This window comes from Coregonus lavaretus (assembly GCF_964263955.1).
Source record: "Coregonus lavaretus genome assembly, chromosome: 34".
Classification (NCBI taxonomy): domain Eukaryota; kingdom Metazoa; phylum Chordata; class Actinopteri; order Salmoniformes; family Salmonidae; genus Coregonus; species Coregonus lavaretus.
This window is the reverse complement of record NC_140021.1, coordinates 2,290,115-2,317,823: the sequence shown is the minus strand read 5'-3', so window position 1 is coordinate 2,317,823 and position 27,709 is coordinate 2,290,115. Positions and strand designations below refer to the sequence as shown.

The 27,709-nt window shown below is 41.0% G+C and overlaps 1 protein-coding gene across 2 annotated transcripts in view; it reads left to right on the top strand.

Annotated features, from left to right (window-relative positions):
* The window catches only part of LOC311109125 (TGF-beta receptor type-1-like), a 68,572-nt gene extending 49,721 nt beyond the window's left edge, over positions 1 to 18,851 (top strand). The window contains exons 7-9 of one of the 2 annotated variants that reach the window (XM_084151937.1): positions 678 to 802; positions 1,489 to 1,607; positions 18,567 to 18,851. In XM_084151937.1, coding sequence (XP_084008063.1) covers positions 678 to 802; positions 1,489 to 1,607; positions 18,567 to 18,692 — 370 coding nt within the window. In that variant the 3' untranslated portion in view covers positions 18,693 to 18,851. Of the gene's footprint in view, positions 1 to 677; positions 803 to 1,476; positions 1,608 to 18,566 lie in introns of both variants that reach the window. The other variant, XM_084151936.1, reaches the window with a different exon arrangement.
* Positions 18,852 to 27,709: the final 8,858 nt, after the last annotated feature.

Here is a 27,709-nt window from a genome sequence, read left to right as displayed (position 1 = left end):
TAAAAATCTTGCAGAATGCTCGGCCAGTGTTTGGTGCTCGCTATAGGCGGCATATGAATCACTGCGAACAATTAAAACGTTCTGCCCACACCTCTACAGAAATGTGATCAACTTTGCCATCGCAATTTATTTTAGAAACTATCATGGCCCAGTTCCAACATCTCCAAATAATACAGAAAATTAGGGCGTTTTTGTTACCATAAAAGGTGAATGGAGGGCTTTTTTCAGGCCGGTTGTAGCGTTCACGGCCACACATATAATATGGCTCTGATTTTATCAATGAAAACATGCGTATATGTTGCGTGCGACAGTTTGATAAATCCCAATAATTTGTGGTGCCGCAAATCCGAGAATCTCCACATATGGCAGAATTTCATAACAAATGTATGTTGATAAATGAGGCCCCAGGATTCGTCACAAGAATAGTAAAACAAGGGAAATACAGGCAAGGGGACATTTTACCGGTCCCCAGACTTCCCACAAGGATAAAGGCTATTTTAGGCTTACGGTTAGGGGTTACAATTAGGGTTAGATTAAGAGTTAGGGGTTAGGGTTAGGTTAAGGGCAAATACGATTTTGAATTGGAATCAAATGTTTGGTCCCCACAAGGATAGTAAAACAAGTGTGTGTGTGTCTACTGTAGTATCTAACCAACCTTACGGTCTCTCTCTCTCCAGGTATATGGCACCGGAGGTGCTAGACGACTCGATAAACATGAAGCATTTTGAGTCGTTTAAGAGGGCAGATATCTACGCCATGGGCTTGGTGTTCTGGGAGATAGCCAGTAGATGCTCTCTGGCAGGTACGTGTGTTGGTCCCCCGATAGTCACTCAGTTATCAACGTCCCTTAATTTAATAACTTCAGCAGTGGTAATGAATTATTGATTGTTGCCTCCGATAACAACAGTTGGTGAGTAATATGATAATGTCACATAGCAAGTTTTATTCGTTCATTAGCTAATTCTCTGGCTGTGTTGAACAAAAATATAAACGCTACATGCAACAATTTCAAGGATTTTTACTGAGTTACAGTACATAGAAGGAAATCAGTCAATTGAAATAAGTTCATTAGGTCATAATCTATGGATTTCACATGACTGGGCAGGGGCACAGCCATGGGTGGGCCTGGGAGGGCATAGGCCCACCCACTTGGGAGCCAGGTCCACCCACTGGGGAGCCAGGCCCAGCCAATCAGAATGAGTTTTTCCCCACAAAAGGGCTTTATTACAGACAGAAATACTCAGCTCATGAAACATGGGACCAACACTTTACATGTTTCGTTTATATTTCTGTTCAGTATAATATAAAAATCGCTCACAATTCATTTCGTGAGAAGTACGTGATCTACTTTTGATGTGTGTTGTGCAGAGGGCAAAACACACATTTCCCTTGAGGATTAATACCATTTTCTTTGTACTTGCGCTCTGTCAGCTATTGTGATGTATTTTTAACGCGTCTGACGTGTCTTTGCGTCAGGCATCGTTGAAGACTACCAGCTGCCGTACCATGACCTGGTGCAGTCAGACCCCTCTGTGGAGGAGATGAGGAGGGTGGTGTGTGAACAGAAGCTACGGCCCAACATTCCAAACCGGTGGCAGAGCTGTGAGGTAGGTAACGCACACATATATATATATATATATTATATTACACAACCTTCATACCATTAAATGCTTTCCTTTGGATTGCTTTGGTTTTTAAAACCTTTCACATTCCTAGTTCTGAAGCGCGAATCACCTCGAGAAACGTGTAGCGTCTTCTCTTTGCTGCGGCTTATTATAACGTGCCGATTTCATCAACTGGAAAAATCCACGTGAGAGGATTCTCTCCAGATAGTCTTTCTGAACTACTGTCTGCCTGTCTGTCTCACGGTGCGTTTTAAAACCAAGAAAGATCACAGCCCACAAACCTGAAACTCCCATGTGGCAGAATTTCAATATCTCAATAAGAGTCACGTGTCACACACAAGCTACTGATTCCCTCTCTCCCCAGTGAGTAACCATCCACAGGAGAGCGTGAAGGAGGGAAGAAAGTGTGTTGCATCTCTCCCTCTCCCGCCGTCTCAAGTTTCCCTCCTTCACTCCATCACGCTCTCCTTTTACCAGACACCCTTTCTCTCTCTTTCTGTCTTTCGCTCTCCCCCCCCATCCGTTTATTGGTACCCCTGTTTTATTGACTGGAAAACTGGTAAATTATATTAGCGCCAATCCACAGTAATAAAAATCCTGTAATCTAATCTGGCAGCTGTGACCAGGCCTCAATGGCTGCCAAGATGTTTGGACTGAGCTGAATCTGTTATCAACACAGCACTGTGACAAGACACAGAACTCTGTCCCTGATACCAAAATGACAGTCTAACTGGCATAAATATTATTAAGATATATTTATGGCTTGGCCATACAGAAAATTTGTTTGTAGATTTTTGTGTTGTTGTTGATGAACAATGAACACACAACGTAACACAAATATTAAGCATTGTAACAAATCATGATCACACTCATACAATACAACTACACAACATGTCAAGGAATTCAACCTCCGAGATAGGATTGTGTCGAGGCACAGATCTGGGGAAGGGTACCAAAACATTTCTGTCAAATGTTTGGAGACCTACTCATTCAAGGGTTTTTCTTTTCTTTTTACTATTTTCTACATTGTAGAATAATAGTGAAGACATCAAAACTATGAAATTATACATATGGAATCATGTAGTAACCAAAAAAGTGTTAAAGAAATATATTTTAGGTTTGTGATTCTTCAAAGTAGCCACCCTTTGCCTTGATGACAGCTTTGCACACTCTTGGCATTCCCTCAACCAGCTTCATGAGGAATGCTTTTCCAACAGTCTTGAAGGAGTTCCCACATATGCTGAGAACTTGTTGGCTGCTTTTCCTTCATTCTGCGGTCCAACTCATCCCAAACCATCTCAATTGGTTGAGGTCGGGTGATTGTGGTGGTCAGGTCAACTGATGCAGCACTCCATCACTCTCCTTGGTCAAATAGCCCTTACAAATCAAATCATATTTTATTGGTCACATAAACATATTTAGCAGATGTAATTGCGGGTGTAGCGAAATGATTGTGTTCCTAGCTCCAACAGTGCAGTAGTATTCACAACAATACACACAACTCTAAAAGTAAAATAATGGAATTAAGAAATTTTAGATCGAGCAATGTCGTAGTGGCATTGACTAAAATACAGTAGAATAGAATACAGTATATACATATGAGATGATTAACGCAATATGTAAACATTATTAAAGTGACTAGTGTTCCATTATTAAAGTGGCCTGTGATTCCAAGTCTATGTACAGTGAGGGAAAAAGTATTTGATCCCCTGCTGATTTTGTATGTTTGCCCACTGACCAAGAAATGATCAGTCTATAATTTTAATGGTAGGTTTACTTGAACAGTGAGAGACAGAATAACAACAAAAAAATCCAGAAAAACCCATGTCATGAATGTTATAAATTGATTTGCATTTTAATGGAGTGAAATAAGTATTTGACTCTTAAAGGGAGTGCTCCTAATCTCAGTTTGTTACCTGTATAAAAGACACCTGTCCACAGAAGCAATCAATCAATCATATTCCAAACTCTCCACCATGGCCAAGACCAAAGAGCTCTCAAAGGATGTCAGGGACTAGATTGTAGACCTACACAAGGCTGGAATTGGCTACAAGACCATCGCCAAGCAGCTTGGTGAGAAGGTGACAACAGTTGGTGCGATTATTCGCAAATGGAAGAAACACAAAATAACTGTCAATCTCCCTCGGCCTGGGGCTCCATGCAAGATCTCACCTCGTGGAGTTGCAATGATCATAAGAACGGTGAGGAATCAGCCCAGAACTACACGGGAGGATCTTGTCAATGATCTCAAGGCAGTTGGGACCATAGTCACCAAGAAAACAATTGGTAACACACTACGCTGTGAAGGACTGAAATCCTGCAGCTACCGCAACCTCCCCCTGCTCAAGAAAGCACATATACAGTGCCGTCTGAAGTTTGCCAATGAACATCTGAATGATGGAGCTCTTTGGCATCAACTCAACTCGCCGTGTTTGGAGGAGGAGGAATGCTGCCTATGACCCCAAGAACACCATCCCCACCGTCAAACATGGAGGTGGAAACACTATGCTTTGGGGGTGTTTTTCTGCTAAGGGGACAGGACAACTTCACTGCATCAAAGGGATGATGGACGGGGCCATGTACCGTCAATTCTTGGGTGAGAACCTCCTTCCCTCAGCCAGGGCATTGAAAATGGGTCGTGGATGGGTATTCCAGCATGACAATGACCCAAAACACACGGCCAAGGCAACAAAGGAGTGGCTCAAGAAGAAGCACATTAAGGTCCTGGAGTGGCCTAGCCAGTCTCCAGACCTTAATCCCATAGAAAATCTGTGGAGGGTGCTGAAGGTTCGAGTTGCCAAACGTCAGCCTCGAAACCTTAATGACTTGGAGAAGATCTGCAAAGAGGAGTGGAACAAAATCCCTCATGAGATGTGTGCAATCTTGGTGGTCATCTACAAGAAATGTCTGACCTCTGTGATTGCCAACAAGGGTTTTGCCACCAAGTACTAAGTCATGTTTTGCAGAGGGGTCAAATACTTATTTCCGTCATTAAAATGCTAATCAATTTATAACATTTTTGACATGTGTTTTTCTGGTTTTTTTTGTAATTCTGTCTCTCACTGTTCAAATAAACCTACCATTTAAAATTATGTCTTTGTCAGTGGGCAAACGTACAAAATCAGCAGGGGATCAAATACGTTTTTTTCCCTCACTGTAGGTAGCTAGCTAGCTAAACAATGAACCGGCTAACCCCAACTTATACTACTACCAATACAAACATTGTCATAGCTGTAGTATGAATCTGCAGGTAGCTAAAGCTAACAAACTATGTTTAATGTTAGTTAGCTAACATTAGGCTATAACTAGCAATGCAAATGGTTTCTAAATTCGTATAATATTACTACACAGATCATACACGTAACGTTAGCTAGCGAGCCAGCAAGCTAACGTTTGCAAGCTAACTAATAGGATGCTTTAACTTGCAATAAAAATGACTTTCTGACCAAATTGGAAACTTATAGCTAGACTCTTACCAGTGTACATGGATGAACGCTTCACGGCAAACTGGAACCATTTTAACTCTGTTTTGTTTGTAGCTACATCTTGTTTGGCCAGCTTTGTGTCAAGTCACTCCGGTTCATACTGACCGTGGCGTGTGCAGACAGTAGCCCATCACTTTTTTTCATACTGATCTGTCGATGGCGCCCGCTAAATTCAGGTCATCAATGTTGTGAAAAGTAGCACAACTTTTGTAGTTCTCGATTGGCTAACGTTAGATCTTTCAAAAACGGCGCGGTAGAAAGGACTGTCAACACATACTGAACAGCTCACGTTACAGACAGAAGCGTGCTACATGGCAGACCAATCCAAACTCATCTCCTGGCATGTCCAAGCCCATACATTATCTCAGCCAATCATGGCTAGTGGGAAGGTTCCTGTCTTTTTCCATGGTTAAACCAACTAGGCTCGCAATTTTTAACAATTGTATTCGTATTTATGGATGGAATACAAGTTTGATAATAAGTTCACATGTTCCAGAATGCATTTCTGTCAAAAAAACACATTTTGATACAAAATAAATGTTTACGTTCAAATGCTGCTCCTGTGAAGTAGTGAGGTGCGACATATGCCTAGTTTCCTGAAACAAGTCACATATGTCAGAGAGGCCTACTTGTCAGAAGGCTATGGAGGGGTGTTTGTCAGAGTTAGTTCAAGTGAGTGCACTCTGTCTTAATAAGCACTGGTGGAAATCCCCAAGATGATGTCCTCGACAGGCTTCTGAGAGATGTAGACAAATGATGGCCAGAAAACAGATGCTGTTTACAAGGCTGGCAGAAAAATTATTCTGCATCTCATTCCAGCTCCCAAAAAAACAAACTGTTACCTTCTTAAACAAGCTTTAGAGGAATCAGCAGTTGAGAGGTCCTGGTTTTTAATTTAGAAGAGCGAAGCAGGGCCATTGAGGAGGTAGGTATTGGGTAACCTTGTATGCCCAATGGCCACAGCCTCTCGGGAGTCTAAAAGTGGAAACGATTAAAAAAAGCCCTGGCCCTTCCGCATTTGATCGGGGGGGGGGAACACGACGACTTGCATTTCACAGCGGCGTCCCCTTTGTGGCCATAATTTACCCTAAAAAATCCATGCCTTTTGTGGCCCGGAGTGTTGTGTTGTGCCCTTCTCCCTGAGTGTGCTGCGCAATCCAGAGCGTCTGATCGGGTCTTTCTCACATCGGGGACGCAACTGCACGCGTCCTTATCCAATTCCGAGGTACATATTGAAGATACTGTCCACATTTACTTTTCATCAGCCAACAAGATGAGTAGGCCTAACGAACAGCAAAAGCTCTACTCTATGTCAATCTACTATCCCCCATAGTACAAAAGTCGACCTATTCTATTCTGTGCGAGAAATAAATATTCCAAACAGTCTGGGACAGTTGGGTGCAATAGATCCCAAATTAATACAACCACTGGCATCAAAAAACCTTTTTTATGCAATGTGGCTGACGCAACAGATCAGAACGTTTAGCTTAAAATGTTGATAAACTATTAGGCTATTTCTTCACATTATAAGGGCAGCAATGCGCACATGGTAGTAGGCTATAAGCGCGAATGTTCCATTAGCGGGAAAACACCATTATCAAAAGTGACCGCAAATGCAATTACGCATGTAATGCTTTTATTATAAAAGGTGCAGTTTTATGGTGAAAATGATCTTCCCCAAACTTGAAACTCACGTGCTGCTTATATATGCCAATTAGGCTCTACACCCGTTGTAAAGCGGATTAATGTGCTTAATTTTAAGAAGTTATTTGGCCGCTTTAGTTGTGATACAAACCTTATTAAAACATATAGGCCTATGGGCAAGGCTACATGAGGTGTGCGACTATGATTCGAACATGTTACAAAAAAAAGGCATTGTTTCTTATGCTGGGCATCATTCACAAGTGAAAATATATAATTCACAAGCGATAGGCTAATATTGTCACCCATCAGACTGTTCTTGATTTAATCTTGTCTTTACATATACTAAATAATATATGTGTGAAATTTGTTTTGATTTAGAATGGACCATTATCATGCACCTGTCTCGAAACAGGGGCAGCGGGGAAAAAATACATGTCATCTATGCACTTAAATAGCAAATGTAGGACGCTATTCCTGTGGTTCCTTTTAATGCCAGCCAGGTAGGCTATACTCCTGTTGTAAAGATAAACAATGTGCTTAATATTAGGAAAGTTGAGAAATAAATATAGTAGGCCTAGCCTATAGAAAGCTGATGGGATCCTCTTTTTATTAGTGGCCGTCACTCTCCCGTAGTTTTCTCCCGCAATTGAATGCCTATAGAAATGTTGCGCAACATGAGCTCATAGCCTCCCATGAAGGGTTTGATTTAGATTTTCGAATACATTTGCATTGATGTCAGAGTGATTAGAGGGACAATAGAGTGCTGAGTACCAGGCAGTTAGCAAGTTTGGTAGGCTACTAATGACCAGCAGCAGCATCAGAGCTTGGAGAAGCCTAATTACTGTGACCGACTGCCTTCGTGACTCGTGACCACCGGTGTGGCGGTAATACAGTCACCGCAACAGCCCTAATCATACCTCAGTGTTTACTAATATCATACCTCAGTGTTTACTAATATCATACCTCAGTGTTTACTAATAGCATACCTCACTGTTTACTAATATCATACCTCAGTGTTTACTAATAGCATACCTCACTGTTTACTAATATCATACCTCAGTGTTTACTAATAGCATACCTCAGTGTTTACTAATATCATACCTCATAGGTTAAACACATTTTTGTCAATATTTGCTCAATCTTGCATGCTTTCTAAAACAGCTGTAACTGTATATGCATTCGTAAATCAGGGACTTTCTTGAGTTGGGCTCTGGGATGTAACAACCGTTGAGCATCTGAGCTTTATGGTTGATTGTGAGGAAAAGGGGTTGAGTGTGTGTTTGTGTGTGTTTATCCCACATCTGTTGCAAGGGGGTAAGGATGTTAAGGAGAATATAGGATGAACCGCAATAATTGTTTGCTAAAATAATAATTGCTTGATAAAAATGCAATGCAATGGCAATCCGGGTTATAGGTAACAATCCTTTACATGAACTGCTGACATTATTACGCATATTAATTGATAATGATGGAAATGAAGATGTGCAAGACATTTCAATAGATATTTTAAAAAATCAGCCGTTTCCAAAATTAACAATGTCTACACTGTATTTCTGATCAATTTGATGTTATTCTCATTGACACATTTTTTTATTTTATTTTGAAAACAAGGACATTTCTAAGTGACCACAAACTTTTGAACGGTAGTGTATATACAGTTGAAGTCGGAATTTTACATACACCTTAGCCAAATACATTTCAACTCAGTTTTTCACAATTCCTGACATTTAATCCTAGTAAATATTCCCTGTCTTCGGTCAGTTAGGATCACCACTTTATTTTAAGAATGTAAAATGTCAGAATAATAGTAGAGAGAATGATTTATTTCAGCTTTTATTTTTTTCATCACATTCCCAGTGGGTCAGAAGTTTACATACACTCAATTAGTATTTGGTAGCATTGCCTTTAAATTGTCTAACTTGGGTCAAATGTTTCGGGTAGCCTTCCACAAGCTTCCCACAATAAGTTGGGTGAATTTTGGCCCATTCCTCCTGACAGAGCTAGTGTAACTGAGTCAGGTTTGTAGGCCTCCTTGCTCGCACACGCTTTATCAGTTCTGCCCACAAATGTTCTATAGGATTGAGGTCAGGGCTTTGTGATGGCCACTCCAATACCTTAACTTTGTTGTCCTTAAGCCATTTTGCCACAACTTTGGAAGTATGCTTGGGGTCATTGTCCATTTGGAAGACCCATTTGCGACCAAGCTTTAACTTCCTGACTGATGTCTTGAGATGTTGCTTCAATATATCTACCTAATTTTCCTTCCTCATGATGCCATCTATTTTGTGAAGTGCACCAGTCCCCCTGCAGCAAAGCACCCCCACAGCATGATGCTGCCACCCCCGTGCTTCACGGTTGGGATGGTGTTCTTTGGCTTGTAAGCAAACCCCTTTTTCCTCCAAAGATAACGATGGTCATTATGGCCAAACAGTTCTATTTTGTTTCATCAGACCAGAGGACATTTCTCCAAAAGGTACAATATTTTTCCCCATGTGCAGTTGCAAACCATAGTCTGGCTATTTTATGGCGGTTTTGGAGCAGTGGCTTCTTCCTTGCTGAGTGGCCTTTCAGGTTATGTCGATATAGGACTCGTTTTACTGTGGATATAAATACCTTTGTACCTGTTTCCTCCAGCATCTTCACAAGGTCCTTTGCTGTTGTTCTGGGATTGATTTGCACTTTTCACACCAAAGTACGTTCATCTCTAGGACTTCCTGAGCATAATGAAGGCTGCGTGGTCCCATGGTATATATACTTGTGTATAGATGAACGTGGTACCTTCGGGCGCTTGGAAATTGTTCCGAAGGATGAACCCGACTTGTGGAGGTCTACAATTTCTTTTGATTTTCCCATGATGTCAAGCAAAGAGTCACTGAGGTTGAAGATAGGCCTTGAAATACATCCACAGGTACATCTTCAATTGACTCAAATGATGTCAATTAGCCTATCAGAAGCTTCTAAAGCCATGACATCATTTTCTGGAATTTTCCAAGCTGTTTAAAGGCACAGTCAACTTAGTGTATGTAAACTTCTAACCCACTGGAATTGTGATACAATTAATTATAAGTGAAATAATCTGTCTGTAACCAATTGTTGGAAAAATTACTTGTGTCATGCACAAAGTAGATGTCCTAACCGACTTGCCAAAACTATAGTTTGTTAACAAGAAATTTGTGGAGTGGTTGAAAAACGATTTTTAATGACTCCAACCTAAATGTATGTAAACTTCCGACTTCAAATGTATATAAAGCAAATTGAGGTGAGGTTGGAAATGCTTTTGGCGGTTGACCTGCTTCTATTTTGTGGTGACACTGTGTGCTGTTTTCAATGGATGGTGTCCTGTCCTCTCGGGGGGCCTAGGGATCCGGGGGGACGGGGGTGGTGTGCTGATCACTGGCATGACGGCCCAACTTGGGATGGGGAGGGGCTTTAGCTGGGGGAATTGTGGAGAACAATTGGAGGGTTACTTAGTAGCAATGCAAATATCATGGTACAGCTATATGGACACTCAATCACTATGGTATTTTTTATGGGTAAATTTACAAACATATATTATGATAAATAGATTTGAAACTTGTATCTCATTATGGTGAAATAAGTATAGTTAAATTTTTGTAATGGCTTAGCAGATAATAAGAGAACAACTATTTACCTGGCAAAAAGAGAAAGAATATCTATTGTTTACAGGAAACTCATTCAACAATTCTAGATGAAGTTGTGTGGAAAAAGGTCTGGGGGGGGGGGGGGAATATACTTCACCCATGGGCAAAGAAACTCAAAAGGGGTGATGATATTAATTAACAGTAATTTTGATCCGAATGTGCAAATTGTCCAAACAGATACACAAGCTACATGGATGATTTTAAATATGTTATTGAACCATAAACCGATATGGCTCATTAACCTTTACGGACCAAATAATGATAATCCACGCTTCTTTCACAATAAATATATATAAATCAACCCTGCAAGCAATTCAAGACAATATTATTATGGTGGGTGATTATAATACTGTTTTAAATAGCTCAATGGACCGTAAAAGAAATCACACCACAAACAATCACCCACATGCTCTTAAGGAAATCATGTATGTCATGGATACATTAGAACTAATGGATATATGGAGGCTTTAAATATACTGATCTAGTTAGATATACATGGCGGAGACTCAATCAAGCTAGTCGTCTTGAACTCTTTCTTATGTCATTCTCGTTGGCACCAAAAGTTTAAAAAGTGTTGATAGGGGACAGAATGCGGTCGGACATCATATAATTGGCATATACATTACTCTTACAGAATTTCCCTGTGGGCGAGGATATTGGACATTTAATCAAAGCCTATTGGATGATAATTTGTTTTTAACTAGGACAGAGGAATTTATAACTGAATTTTTCCGACATAACATGGGTACAGCCAATCCCCTTATTGTATGGGACACCTTTAAATGTGCCTTTAGAGGCCATGCAATTCAGTACTCATCTCGAAAACAAAAGCAATTTAGGTCTAAAGAGTCCATACTAACAAAGGAAATAGAAAATCTAACAGAACAGATAGATGGCAATAAAAACTGTAACATGGAGGCTCAGAATAAATTAGAGGAAAAACAAAAAGAAATGGAGTAACTTATTCAATAAAGATCAAGTGTAATATATTATAAAAATAAGCAAACTGGATGGAATATGGGGAAAAATGCATCAAATTATTTTTTTTACCTTCAACGTAGAAATGCTACCAAAAATAATTTACTGAAACTGGCTACAAATGACAGTCACCCATGATTAACCAAATGATATTTTGAAGGAGGAACCAAAGTACTTTTAAGCATATGTTTTCGTTTCAGTCGCATCCGTCTCCTCTATCTGAAGCTAATTGTATGGATTTATTTTCTATTGATAATGTAAAATTAACAGCCATACAAAAAGACTCATGTGAATGTGAAATTACAGAAGAGGAACTTCTGGATGCAATTAAAGACTTTACGTCCGGGAAAACTCCAGGGTTGGATGGCATACCAGTTGAGGTATACCAAACCTTTTTTGATATACTCAGAGGACCGTTATTAGCATTTTTTAACCACTCTTATGTAAATGGTAGATTATCATTATTACTGAAACAGGATACAAGTGGGAAATATAAAGATCCAGTCCATTAAAAAAATGTGGATGCCCCTTACACTTCAGTGTTGTGATGCAAAAATTCTAGCAAAATGTATAGCGCATAGAATTAAAAAGTTATTGTCGGACATTTTTCATTCTAATCAGACAGGTTTTTTACATGGACAATACATTGGAGATAATATAAGGCAAGGACTGGAAACAATAGAACACTATGAAACATCTGGGAAACCAGGCCTGCTTTTCGTGGTCCTCTGTAGCTCAGCTGGTAGAGCACGGCGCTTGTAACGCCAAGGTAGTGGGTTCGATCCCCGGGACCACCCATACACAAAAATGTATGCACGCATGACTGTAAGTCGCTTTGGATAAAAGCGTCTGCTAAATGGCATATTATTATTATATTATTATTCATAGATGAGTTTGAAAAGGCTTTTCATAAAGTACGACTGGAGTTTATATATAAATGCCTGGAGCATTTCAATTTTGGAGAGTCTCATAAAATGGGTTAAAATAATGTATAGTAACCCTAGGTGTAAAATAGTAAATAATGGCCATTTCTCAGAAAGTTTTTAACTGTCAAGAAGAGTAAAACAAGGTTGTCCACTATTGGCATATCTATTTATTATGGCCATCAAAATGTTAGCTATTAAAATCAGATCCAACAATAATATCAAGGGATTAGAAATCCAGGGCTTTGTATGCTGACGATTCATGTTTTCTTTTAAATCCACAACATGAATCCTTCCACAGCCTCATAGAGGATCTAGATAGCCTACATTTTCTAACCTCTCTGGATTACAACCAAATTATGATAAATGTACTATTACCTATTAGATCACTAAAAAATACAATTTTTACATTACCGTGTAGTTTACCAATAAAATGGTCTGATGGTGATGTGGAGATGCTCAGAATACATATCCCAAATGAAATAAATATTCTCCCTCCCAATAAATGTTAATAGAAAGTTAGCAAAAATAGATAAGATCTTGCTCCATAGAAAGGTAAATACCTGTCTATTTGTGGAAAAATCCATTAGTAAGATTGTCTCACCCCATGTTCAATAATGGCCTTTATCCCTTTATTCAGATTACAACCTCTCACTTTCAGTTATTTGAAAAGGAAATAATCTCCCAAATATCACTATTTCTAAAACAAGCCATAGAAAGTTGGTTGCAATTGCAATTTAATCCTCCAGAAACGACAGAACAAATAATGCAACAAATATTGTGGTTAAAATCAAATCTACTAATTGATTAAAAAAAAATTTTGAAAAATGTTTACAAAATTTAGAATCTTAGTAAATTATATCATCGGTAGGACTGGTGGAGTTATATCGCACATGCAGCTAACAAAAACATGGAAATGTCTGCTCTACCCAAAATTACATCCAAATAATTGCAGCATTAACGCAAAAATGGAAGAGGAAAGTGGAAGGGGGAAAAAGTAAGGAACTTGTTTGTCGGCCCTGCGTTAAAGAACTTATTTAGTTAAAGAAAATTGTGATAAATAAAAAAGTATACCAGTTTCATTTAAGGACCAAAGGATTGACAGCCGTCCCATGTAGATTGCAAAATAGTTGGGAAGAGATTTTTGACGTACCGATTCCATGGCAAATTGTTTATGAACTGATACGCAGTTAGAGTTAGAGTGCATACATTTTCATACTGGCCCCCCGTGGGAAACGAACCCACAACCCTGGCGTTGTAAGCGCCATGCTCTACCAACTGAGCTACAGGGGACTATGGCTGAAAGATTGCAATATTTACCTGGAGCTAACCCTGCAGATAACACTACTGGTGATCTGAAAAGGCATAGTCAATCGATTAATAATACTTTTAGCAAAAATGTTTATTTTCAATTTACAATCTGTAGAAACAATGAGAATAGAAGGGTTCAGAACTTTTGTGAAACATCACAGTACAGTTGAAAAATATATGGCAAATAGAAATCCAATATGGATGGTGTTAAGAGATAGATGGGAGGTGTTGAATGGAGTTGAAGTTTGGGACTAATAACAACTAGTAACAACAAGATAACTAATGTAAAACATACTGTGTCCATAATAAGTATATATAGGTTGAGAACTTTTGTGAAGGAGCACAGTTTAAAAGATATGGCATATAGAAGCAAACCGGATGGACATCATGAAAATGATCGGAGAGGTAGAGGAAGTTCAGGAGAAAAAACAAACAAAATATAATTATTGTAAAATTGACTGTGTCCATTATTTATATTTATATATATATATATATATATATATATATATATATATATATATATATATATATAGGGCCTTGCAAAAGTATTCATCCCACTTGGCGTTTTTTCCTATTTTGTTGCATTACAACCTGTAATTTAAATGGATTTTTATTTCATTTTTTTATTTTTACATTTTAGTAATTTTAGCAGACACTCTTATCCAGAGCGAGTTAGAATGCATACATGTTTCATACTGGCCCCCCGTGGGAATCAAACCCACAACCCTGGCGTTGCAAGCGCCATGCTCTACCAACTGAGCTACAGGACATGCACAATATAGTCAAAATTGGTGAAGTGAAATGAAAAAACTAACTTGTTTCAAAGAATTCTAAAAAAAGAAATAACGGAAAAGTGGTGCGTGCATATGTATTCACCCCCTTTGCTATGAAGCCCCTAAATAAGATCTGGTGCAACCAATTACCTTCAGAAGTCACATAATTAGTTAGATTGCACACAGGTGGACTTTATTTAAGTGTCACATGATCTCAGTATATGTACACCTGTTCTGAATGGCTCCAGAGTCTGCAACACCACTAAGCAAGGGGCACCACCAAGCAAGCAGCACCATGAAGACCAAGGAGCTCTCCAAACAGGTCAGGGACAAAGTTATGGAGAAGTATGAAACAATATCTGAAACTTTGAACATCCCACTTAGCAACATTAAATCCATTATTAAAAAATTGAAATAATATGGCACCACAACAAACCTGCCAAGAGAGGGCCGCCCACCAAAACTCACAGACCAGGAAAGGAAGGCATTAATCAGAGGCAACAAAGAGACCAAAGATAACCCTGAAGGAGCTGCAAAGCTCCACAGCGGCGATTGGAGTATCTGTCCATTGGACCACTTTAAGCCATATACTCCACAGAGCTGGGCTTTACGGAAGAGTGGCCAGAAAAAAGCCATTGCTTAAAGAAAAAAAATAAGCAAACACGTTTGGTGTTCGCCAAAAGGCATGTGGGAGACTCCTCAAACATATGGAAGAAGGTACTCTGGTCAGATGACACTAACATTTAGCTTTTTGGCCATCAAGGAAAACGCTATGTCTGGCACAAACCCAACACCTCTCATCACCCGAGAACACCTTCCCCACAGTGAAGCATGGTGGTGGCAGCATCATGCTGTGGTGATGTTTTTCATCGGCAGGGACTGGGAAACTGGTCAGAATTGAAGGAATGATGGATGGTGCTAAATACAGGGAAATTCTTGAGGGAAACCTGTTTCAGTCTTCCAGAGATTTGAGACTGGGACAGAGGATCACCTTCCAGCAGGACAATGACCCTAAGCATACTGCTAAAGCAACACTCGTGGTTTAAGGGGAAACATTTAAATGTCTGGGAATGGCCTAGTCAAAGCCCAGACCTCAATCCAATTGAGAATCTGTGGTATGACTTAAAGATTGCTGTACACCAGCGGAACCCATCCAACTTGAAGGAGCTGGAGCAGTTTTGCCTTGAAGAATGGCCAAAAATCCCAGTGGCTAGATGAGCCAAGCTTATAGAGACATACCCCAAGAGACTTGTAGCTGTAATTGCTGCAAAGGGGGGGGGGGGGGGGGGGGGGGGTGAATTTGTATATTTGTATTTATTAAGAATCCCCATTAGCTGCTGCCAAGGCAGCAGATACTCTTCCTGGGGTCCTGCAACATTAAGGCAGTTAATTCATAATTATGAATGCTCAAGTTCTGTTTTTTTGTCTTATTTCTTTTTTGTTTCACAAGAAAAAATATTTTGCATCTTCAAAGTGGTAGGCATGTTGTGTAAATCAAATGATACAAACCCCCCCAAAAATCAATTTTAATTCCAGGTTTTAAGGCAACAAAATAGGAATAATGCCCAGGGGGGTGAGTACTTTCGCAAGCCACTGTATTTTGCTGGAAGTCGATGCCTAAGCGTTGTTGCTTACTCCAATTAGGGGAAGGGTGGTGGATTTGGAATGTAATAAAGGGAAGTATATTTTAAAAAAAAAGGTTATGTGTATATACACTACCATTCAAAAGTTGGGGTCACTTAGAAATGTCATTTTCCCCCCATAAAAACATACATTAAATGAGTTTGAATAGGAAGTATAGCAAATGTAGTCATTGACAAGGTTAGAAATAATGATTTTTAATTGAAATAATAATTGTGTCCTTCAAACTTTGCTTTCGTCAATGAATCCTCCATTTGCAGCAATTACAGCCTTGCAGACCTTTGGCATTCTAGTTGTCAATTTGTTGAGGTAATCTGAAGAGATTTCACCCCATGCTTCCTGAAGCACTTCCCACAAGTTGGATTGGCTTGATGGGCACTTCTTACGTACCATATGGTCAAGCTGCTCCCACAACAGCTCAATAGGGTTGAGATCCGGTGACTGTGCTGGCCACTCCATTATAGACAGAATACCAGCTGACTGCTTCTTCCCTAAATAGTTCTTGCATAGTTTGGAGCTGTGCTTTGGGTCATTGTCCCGTTGTAGGAGGAAATTGGCTCCAATCAAGCGCCGTCCACAGGGTATGGCTTGGCATTGCAAAATGGAGTGATAGCCTTCCTCCTTCAAGATCCCCTTTACCCTGTACAAATCTCCCACTTTACCACAACCAAAGCACCCCCAGACATCACATTGCCTCCACCATGCTTGACAGATGGCATCAAGCACTCCTCCAGCATCTTTTCATTTGGTCTGCGTATCACAAATGTTCTTCTTTGTGATCCGAACACCTCAAACTTCGATTCGACTGTCCATAACACTTTTTTTCCAATCTTCCTCTGTCCAGTGTCTTGTGTTCTTTTGCCCATCTTAATCTTTTATTTTTATTGGCCAGTCGGAGATATGGCTTTTTCTTTGCAACTCTGCCTAGAAGGTCCCGGAGACGCCTCTTCACTGTTGACGTTGAGACGGGTGTTTTGCGGGTACTATTTAATGAAGCTGCCTGTTGAGGACCTGTGAGGCGTCTGTTTCTCAAACTAGACACTAATGTATTTGTCCTCTTGCTCAGTTGTTCACCAGGGCCTCCCACTCCTCTTTCTATTCTGGTTAGAGCCAGTTTGCTCTGTTCTGTGAAGGGAGTAGTACACAGCTTTGTATGAGATCTTCAGTTTCTTGGCAATTTCTCGCATGGAATTGCTGTTATTTCTCAGAACAAGAATAGACTGACGAGTTTCAGAAGAAAGTTCTTTGTTTCTGGCCATTTTGAGCCTGTAATCGAACCCACAATTATTGATGCTCCAGATACTCAACTAGTCTCAAGAAGGCCAGTTTTATTGCTTCTTTAATCAGCACAACAGTTTTCAGCTGTGCTAACATAATTGCAAAAGGGTTTTCTAATGATCAATTAGCCTTTTAAAATGATAAACTTGGATTAGCAAACACAACGTGCCATTGGAACACAGGACTGATGGTTGCTGATAATGGGCCTCTGTACGCCTATGTAGATATTCCATAAAAAATCTGCCGTTTCCAACTACAATAGCCATTTACAACATTAACAATGTCTACACTGTATTTCCGATCAATTTGATGTTATTTTAATGGACAATAACTTTTCCGTTATTTAAAAACAAGGACATTTATAAGTGACCCCAAACTTTTGAACGGTACTGTATATGTGTGTGTATATTTATTTATTTATTTATTTATTTGCGGGAAAGAAACATGGGGGATTGGAAGTGATGCAGACAATTACATTGATGGAAGTTACAATCTATCTGCAATATTAAAGCTGATCTACCCCCTAAAAAAATATCATAAAATAAATATCATACTTCACTGTTTACTAATATCATACTTCACTGTTTACTAATATCATACCTCACTGTTTACTAATATCATACCTCACTGTTTACTAATATCATACCTCACTGTTTACTAATATTTTACATTTTTAGTCATTTAGCAGACACTTTTTTCCAGAGCGACTTATAGTTAGTGAGTGCATACATTTTTCATACTGGCCCCCTGTGGGAATCGAACCCACAACCATGGCGTTGCAAATGCCATGCTCTACCAACTGAGCTACACGGGGCCCTCACTGTCATACCTCACTGTTTGCTAATATCATACCTCACTGTTTACTAATATCATACCTCACTGTTTACTAATATCATACCTCACTGTTTACTAATATCATACCTCACTGTTTACTAATATCATACCTCACTGTTAACTAATATCATACCTCACTGTTTGCTAATATCATACCTCACTGTTTACTAATATCATACCTCACTGTTAACTAATATCATACCTCACTGTTTACTAATATCATACCTCACTGTTAACTAATATCATACCTCACTGTTTATTAATATCATACCTCACTGTTAACTAATATCATACCTCACTGTTTGCTAAATCATATCCATGAGGAAAAACGACTCGTACACATTACCTCTGCTCTACATATTGATTTAGTCAACCTTTCTTAACTCCTCCCTTTCTCTCTCCTCTCCTCCAGGCTCTGCGGGTGATGGCTAAGATCATGAGGGAGTGCTGGTACGCCAACGGAGCCGCCCGCCTCACAGCGCTGCGCATCAAGAAGACCCTGTCCCAGCTCAGCCAATCAGAGGGCATCAAGATGTAGACTCTTCCCTAGTCTTATTATACTACTCAGAATATTATTATTTTCGTTATTACCATCATTAGTTCTCTTCACACTGCTCCTCCTCTTGATTTGAAAGGGGAGGCGACGCGGCATGGTGAAGTTTTACTCTGATACACCCCCCCCCCCCCCCCCCCCCCCCGACCCCTCTCTAAATGCGGTCATCCTTATATTCGGCGCCCTGCCGAGCAGCGCTTGGATCTATTTTCTGTCTCACTGAGGTGGAGGATTGATCTGGTGGAGGGATGTTGTCAGAGGGTGTAGGGAGAGAAGTGGTGCGGTTGGGTGCTAAAGCTGTCCCCACTGCCTCCCCCCACTACCACCACCAACCTGTGCCAGTTCAAACCCCACCCGCTGTCCTCATGGTTGGTGGGATCTCCTCACCCAGTGCTGGTGAAGGACCTATCAGGGTGATTACAGACAGCTGTAGTCCCGCCCTGCCACAGACCCATCTGCCAATGCGGTTTAGTGCAAACCGGAGGAAAGGAAACAGAATAAAAAATGCACCTAGAAAAAAAACCCATGACTGCTGGTCATAACATTCAGGTGTCAATGCCTCCATTCAAACAGCAAGTGTTACATTCAGTCACTGGCTGCGGTGGCTCAGACTCATCTTAATTGAGTTATTTGTGTGTGTTTCCATGGAGAGATGCTGGTGTACTGTGGACTCGTCTCCAGAACATGTCACACTGGGTTTCTCCCTCTTTTCTCTATGTATCACTGTACAGGGGGACTACAGGTCTGTTTTAACTTATTTGTTTAGATTTGTTTGTTTTTTTTGCAAACAAACTGGACATGACCTCATTCAGTCTCCAACCAACTGGACATGACCTCATTCAGTCTCCAACCAACTGGACATGACCTCATTCAGTCTCCAACCAACTGGACATGACCTCATTCAGTCTCCAACCAACTGGACATGACCTCATTCAGTTTCCAACCAACTGGACATATGCAATATAGATAGTGTATCTATTTGATATTCTCTGCTCTGCTACAACAATAAACTCAACAACAACAGCTGCCACCATGCCTTCCAAGCCAGGTGTTAACTGGTGCCACTGCTTTAAACCAACCCCTTCAACCCTTGTGTGTGTGTGTGTGTGTGTGTGTGTGTGTGTGATCGTATGGAGTGTTGACAGAAGCCCTCTCAGAGCTGAAGGAGCAGCATGGAGTAAACCCTCTCAGAGCTGAAGGAGCAGCATGGAGTAAACCCTCTCAGAGCTGAAGGAGCAGCATGGAGTAAACCCTCTCAGAGCTGAAGGAGCAGCATGGAGTAAACCCTCTCAGAGCTGAAGGAGCAGCATGGAGTAAACCCTCTCAGAGCTGAAGGAGCAGCATGGAGTAAACCCTCTCAGAGCTGAAGGAGCAGCATGGAGTAAACCCTCTCAGAGCTGAAGGAGCAGCATGGAGTAAACCCTCTCAGAGCTGAAGGAGCAGCATGGAGTAAACCCTCTCAGAGCTGAAGGAGCAGCGTGGAGTAAACCCTCTCAGAGCTGAAGGAGCAGCATGGAGTAAACCCTCTCAGAGCTGAAGGAGCAGCGTGGAGTAAACCCTCTCAGAGCTGAAGGAGCAGCGTGGAGTAAACCCTCTCAGAGCTGAAGGAGCAGCATGGAGTAAACCCTATCAGAGCTGAAGGAGCAGCGTGGAGTAAACCCTCTCAGAGCTGAAGGAGCAGCATGGAGTAAACCCTCTCAGAGCTGAAGGAGCAGCATGGCATGGAGTAAACCCTCTCAGAGCTGAAGGAGCAGCATGGAGTAAACCCTCTCAGAGCTGAAGGAGCAGCATGGAGTAAACCCTCTCAGAGCTGAAGGAGCAGCATGGAGTAAACCCTCTCAGAGCTGAAGGAGCAGCGTGGAGTAAACCCTCTCAGAGCTGAAGGAGCAGCATGGAGTAAACCCTCTCAGAGCTGAAGGAGCAGCATGGAGTAAACCCTCTCAGAGCTGAAGGAGCAGCGTGGAGTAAACCCTCTCAGAGCTGAAGGAGCAGCATGGAGTAAACCCTCCTATGCAAATGTGGGGACGTGACCTCGCCACACTGCCAGGGGCAGCCACAGCACCAACTTGTTGGTGCCATCTACTCACCCCCCCACCTCCCCACCCCCCCTTCATCAAAACAGCAACAAGGGATGTCTCTCTCCCTTTCCGTCTTCTCTCTGTCTCTCTCTCTACGCTGCATGGGAGAGCTCTGATGACGATGTACACTGGATATCAGACTGATAGAGGTGTTAGTACCCACTGGACTACACTACCCACTGGACTACACTACCCACTGGACTACACTAAGGTTACCTCCCAGCATTACTGAAGTTGCTCTATAAGCATGCATTGTTGGATTTAATTTTTTTGTTGTTGGGGGGGGGGGGGGGGTGGGTGTTTCAAAGTGTGTGACGGCACACATGTTTTAAAATGCATCTTCAAAGACAAAATAAGGTGAGGTACATTTCATTTTAAATATAGCAAATTAATATTTACTAAGCCATAGTTTCCTATGTTTTTTTTGTGGCAACTTTTTCTACTACTAGACGAATGTACATTTACAGAGAAAAACAACATAGTAACACTGTGTGAACTGCTTGACCTTTCAACTTAGCAAGCCTTAAGGGACCAATGGAGAGCGTCAGGATCTTTATGTAAAAAGTACGATTATAAATAATGGCTATTATAAAGTAGGGTCAATATTCTATATAAAGGAAAACAAGAAAATGTAGCAGAAAATTTAACAATGTTTTGGTTTTGTATTTGTACGTTCTCCTGTTGCCACACGCCTAAAACCTGCAAGCTGCATATTTATACCAATTTGGATTGCTCTTTTTGGTATGTTCACAGTCTTGATGTCACTGCAGTTTCTTGCTCTATTTCAGCATACTAAGCAAAACCTCATATTGGAGCATGCATGTATTTGAAATATGGTAACGCAATCAGTCACTAAAAAAAAGACATAGGACCCCAAAAGATATCTGATTGTTTGGTAACAAGTGCACTTCTGACCTATCTGCAGGTTTACCTGTGTGTCAGTAAGGATTTTTTATTTTATTATTTGTATTGTATTATTCCTTTTGAATGCCTCTTGAACAGTCCGCTGTTTGGATGCATTATATTTATCGATCTGTGCTACTACAAAATATCTGCCTCTGTTCTGAAACCAGAGGAGGTCAGAGACACTTCTGTTCTGAAACCAGAGGAGGTCGGAGACGTTCTGCTCTGTTCTGAAACCAGAGGAGGTCGGAGACGTTCTGCTCTGTTCTGAAACCAGAGGAGGTCGGAGACACTCTGTTCTGTTTTGAAACCAGAGGAGGTCGGAGGTGTTTTGTTCTGAAACCAAGAGTTCAGAGACACTGAGCGAGAGCCACGGTTGGATGTACATAACATGTCACATGCCTCTTATTAGATCTGTGCCACGATGCTCTTGTCACACGACTATTCAGCGTTGGTGTTCTCTCCTCATCTCCTCTCCTCTCCTCTCCTCTCCTCTCCTCTCCTCTCCTCTCCTCTCCTCTCCTCTCCTCTCTGATGCATCAGGCCAGTCTTCATCTAGAATGCTGGTAACCCTCCTCTTCTAGGTAAGTGCAGAAGTAGCCCTTTTATTTGATTAGCGTCAGGAACAGAAGAGCATCTTGACATTGTGTTGAACAGAAAGAAAACCGCTTGTTTTGATACTGATTTGATTGTATGCTGTCCCATACACTGATGTGAATGGTTCCTTGGTACATGCTGAAAATGTAAATATCTAAATATATCTCTTGTATTATAGGCTGGAAGCTCTGTCTTGCACAGTTGGTAAGCAAAACTAGTTTGAACAAAGAAATGTGAAATATTAAGAGAGATTAACGGATATCGCTGCTATGATACATGGTGAACAAAAGCAGAAAGACAAATAGCAGAAATGTCATCATGCTGAATTTGGTTTGTGTGTAGATAATGTGTGTGTGTGTGAAGATAATGTGTGTCTGTGTGTGTATAGATAGATCAAATTGTATTTGTCACATACACGTGTTTAGCAGATGTTATTGCGGGTGTAGCGAAACGCTTGTGCTTCTAGCTTCCGATAGTGCAGTAATATCTAACAAGTAACATCTAACAATTTCACAACATATACCCAATACACACAAATCTAAGTAAGGAATGGAATTAACAATATATACATATATGGACGAGCAATGACATAATGTGTGTGTGTGCGCGCGTAGATAGTGTGTGTGTGTGTGTGTGTGGATAATGTGTGTGTGTGTGTAGATAGTGTGTGTGTGTGTAGATAATGTGTGTGTAGATTGTGTGGATAATGTGTGTGTGGATAATGTGTGTGTGTGGATAGTGTGTAGATTGTGTGTGGATAATGTGTGTGTGTGTAGATAGTGTGTGTGTGTGTAGATAGTGTGTGTGTGTAGATAATGTGTGTGTGTGTGTGTGTGTGTGTGTGTGTGTGTGTAGATAATGTGTGCAATCTCGGACATTGTGCTAGTGGTAAGGTCATTCTCTGGGACATAACCATAACAACAGCAGTTCAGCCGACTACTTCTCTATCTATGCCTCTGTCGTCAACACTCGGCAACAGCAGCAGTTCAGCCGACTACTTCTCTATCTATGCCTCTGTCGTCAACACTCGGCAACAGCAGCAGTTCAGCTGACTACTTCTCTATCTATGCCTCTGTCGTCAACACTGGGACAAAGTTCATTCTGTGTCAGACAACATTTCTGTCTTAAAATCACCAGCAGCCTTTCTTTTGGTTTCCAAAATCAAAGGTGACTTCTTCTTGCAGTGACTGTAAAAAAAAACATTACACATCCAGGTATTCCTCTTTCTCAGTGATATGCAGGTAATTATCCCCCTGGCAACAAAGTCCACGCGAGCTACAGGTTAGAAGAAAAAAAAAACGAACATACCTTTGCACCTCTGGTTTCATCAAAATGGGTCGACACAGTTAGTCGCGACTTTCCAAACCTTTCTGTGCCTCCTTTCTGCTCAAGTTCCACCCAGACATAGTAAAGGAAACACTAGCCAGGAGGTCCCAGGCAGCCGACAGCCAGGAGGTCCCAGGCAGCCGACAGCCAGGAGGTCCCAGGCAGCCGACAGCCAGGAGGTCCCAGGCAGCCGACAGCCAGGAGGTCCCAGGCAGCCGACAGCCAGGAGGTCCCAGGCAGCCGACAGCCAGGAGGTCCCAGGCAGCCGACAGCCAGGAGGTCCCAGGCAGCCGACAGCCAGGAGGTCCCAGGCAGCCGACAGCCAGGAGGTCCCAGGCAGCCGACAGCCAGCAGGTCCCAGGCAGCCAGCAGGTCCCAGACAGCCGACAGCCAGCGGCCATCTCTGTTTCACCAGTTACCAGGAGGTAAAGTGTGGGGGGTTAGGGAGGGAGGGTTGTTGGCTGTACATGCCCTTTTGTGGCCCAAACCAACGCTATGATCTGGCAATTCTATAACTAGCAGGCGAATGGTGTTGAGGGCCCTGCTGGATATGCGGTCTGCTCAGACAAAAAAACACAGTACTGTTGCACCGAGCGAGGATCAACACTAATTAACCAAGCTGAGGTTGCTAATTGAGGCCAGGGAGATATGCCAAGCTTTTTTTAAAGCATTGAAACTAAACTCAGATTCCCCAAGAGGCTGCAAACCAGAGCACAATTTGCAAAATTTCTTCAAAGGTCATGCATATGCCCAGTTGGTAAAACTGCAACACACTGGTTCCTATTCTTATATTGATGTAAATAAAATGTCGTGGTCCCTGGGCTTTCCATTTTTCACCTGTCCTATTGGGTCACAGTTTTACTAATCTTTCTATCTATGCTAATATCCAGACAGGAAGTGATGAAGACCCAGTAGTCAGAAAGAGCAGGAATTATCTTTACAGAGATACTTTTAAGACTGCCGGTGAATGACCAGAGGAAGGGAAGTGATGGTTTGTGTCATGAAAGGGTCCTGCTTGCTAAAAGGACAGCCAACTGCTCTACTCTCGTTCTGTGTGTCTGCTGTAGTGAGATCATTGTGTGAAAGGTAGCGGAAAGCGTTATTTATCGTGTTTTATTTGGTGCCTGCAGTTAGTTGGACTGTACTCTCTGGGTTATTTTCCACCAAGAATGACAAGCTGCATGTGCTTGTGTTCCAATGTCGGCATCACTTTCTTTTATAAAATAATAAAATATAAAAAAGAAACGGTGTAATTAAATGGATATAAAAAGGTCATAACATAAGGAAAATACCTCCTCTGAAGAACAATGTGTTTTTACCTCGGTGTATATAGTCGATTTGTTTACTCAAAGTTTGTAATTTTTGTGTCTGTCTGTGAAATGCTTTTTTTTTTTTATATATATACACATTATTTGTCAATTTGTGGTTTCCCGAGCTGTATATTCCTCTGTTTACCCTTATCTGTATTTGGCTTGTTATGGTCTGTCCCAAAATGTAAATGCTTTACCAACGTCAAAAACCTTTAGTCTTTTCTCCAGGACCCTCTGAGCTGTGTTTGAAAATGCCTTGTTCTTTTTTTTTTGGTGGTCAAAAAGCAGGAGGCTACAAGGAGAGACTTTGGACACCCTCAAATTTGTTTCAGAATCGCCCCCCCCCCTTCTGATTTTATTTCTAAACCATATGTATTGACTTTTTTTTTTTAATAATGTGTACAGGAGAATGAATGTTCAACATAGGAAAGTAGCTGATTTCACGCTTCTGTTAAGTTCTAACATAATTGGAGTAGAACGTGGTGTGAATAAAATAACGTTTCTGTAAGATCCATGGTCTTGTCTGTTTTTTTGGCTTGGGGAGTTGGATTCACATTCACAGCCGGTGAATGAACCGTCCATTTCATTTCTGCTCGGCGGTTCCGTGTGTGCCCAGTACACGGGACTGAGACCTTGCTATCAAAGAGAAGGGAATAGATTTTTTTGTTTTGGCTGTAGTCTTGTGTAACCCTGACAACAACGGCCCTACAGCAGCATGCTTGTCTACAGGCATGGGCCCTACATGTCTCATGGTCTAAAATAGGTTTCCTCATCTCTTTTTGCTTAATTTTACATCGATGTGGATTAACTGGATTTCTGTAGCATTCTCTACTAATATTTTGGGTGATTTGTTTCCTCTGGTATTAATACCATGGTATTTAAATTGAGATTATGTGATGTGTCAATGAGTACTCTCTGGTACTTCAAATAATTCAACACAATAGAAAGGGCAGCCATCTTTATGCACCTCTAAGGTGACCATTTTACCGCCACACCGGCTGTCACGTTGTCATGACCGCAGTAAATGCAGTCACGGTAATCTCCTGTTATGCACTCTGGGACATGCTTTGGTAGTACCCAACTCGCTAACGACCATCAGGTCCTAATGGCCTGGTACTCAGGGCTCTATTGTCCCTCTAACCATCAGGTCCTAATGGCCCGGTACTCAGGGCTCTATTGTCCCTCTAACCACTCTGACATCCAATGCAATTGATATCGAAAATCACATCAAACGCATCATCAAAACAGTCGGCCTATAGTGCTTTTAAAACTCACCTCACTGTGATGATCAATTGGAAAAAAATAAGTTCAACAGCGGGTTGAAACAGTGTAAAACACGGTTGTTGTGGATGTTGTTTCAAAGCCTAACACAACGAAATGGACAGCGCTTTCTAAGGTGGTGATTAATAAAAAATTAATTAGAGCTTATGCATAGGCTTAAGAGCCCAAGACCCCCCAAAAAAGCCTGAATTAAAATCATAATTGTGCCGTTATACAATACATAGCCTACCGCATATTACTCATGGCAGAAAAACATGAAACAAAACTGATTTAAGATTTACATTTACGTTTTACATTTACGTCATTTAGCAGACGCTCTTATCCAGAGCGACTTACAAATAGGTGCATTCAACTTATGATAGCCAGTGGGACAACCACTTTTTTTAATTTTTTTTATGGGGGGTGGGGGTAGAAGGATTACTTTTATACTATTCCAGGTATTCCTTAAAGAGGTAGGGTTTCAAGTGTCTCCGGAAGGTTGTTTGTAGATTTGTCAAAAGCTTTTGACACTGTAGACCATGCTATCCTTTTGAGTAAGCTGTCATCTATAGGACTGGGCACTGATGCCTGTCGATGGTTTTATGACCATCTTAAAGATAGAACTCAGGCCGTCATGGTCGACGGGGTCAAGTCTGACCCCTTACAGTTACTTAAAGGGGTCCCTCAGGGTTCAATAATTGGCCCACTATTGTTCTCACTTTATATAAACAACATTGGTGATGTCAGATATTGTAAATTCCATTTATATGCAGATGACACAGTGATGTACTCTATTGCTCCAACAGCGGACCAAGCTTTAATGCAGTTGAAGTCTGATTTTAGGATACTACAGGGGTCTCTTTTACAGCTTAAACTTGTTTTTAACGCTAAGAAAACAAATGTCGTGTTTTTTTTCTAGGTCTAAACTCTCAATTAGAAACACTTTTGTAATCACTAGCTTGGATGGTACTCAAATCAAACAGGTCTCTGCATATAAATACTTAGGGGTATGGTTAGATGATAGGCTTTCTTTAAAAAAAACTTGTTACTGAATTGGGGAAAAAAGCTCAAATTCAAGATAGGGTTACTTTACAGAAACAGGGCTTGTCTGTCCTCCGTAAATAGAAAACAAATTGAGCAGGCTACTTTTATGTCCGTTTTAGATTATGGTGATATTATCTATATGCATGCATCGGCAAACACATTAAAACCACTGGATGCTATTTACCATTGTGCACTCAGGTTTATCATGGGTGATGGTTACAAAACTCATCACTGTATCCTATATCAACATGTGGGTTGGGCCTCTCTATCTGTGAGGCGAGAGCAACATGCTCTCTTGTTTATTTATAAAGCACTTCTTTTAAAATTACCTCCATATATATCATCATTAATGTCCACTAGATATACTAATTTTAAAACCAGATCACAGATGTGGATTACATTAGAGACTTCTGTGGTCTCCACAGAGTTGGGTAGGACTGCCTTCAGTTCCTTTGCACCTTATTTATGGAACAAACTGCAGATC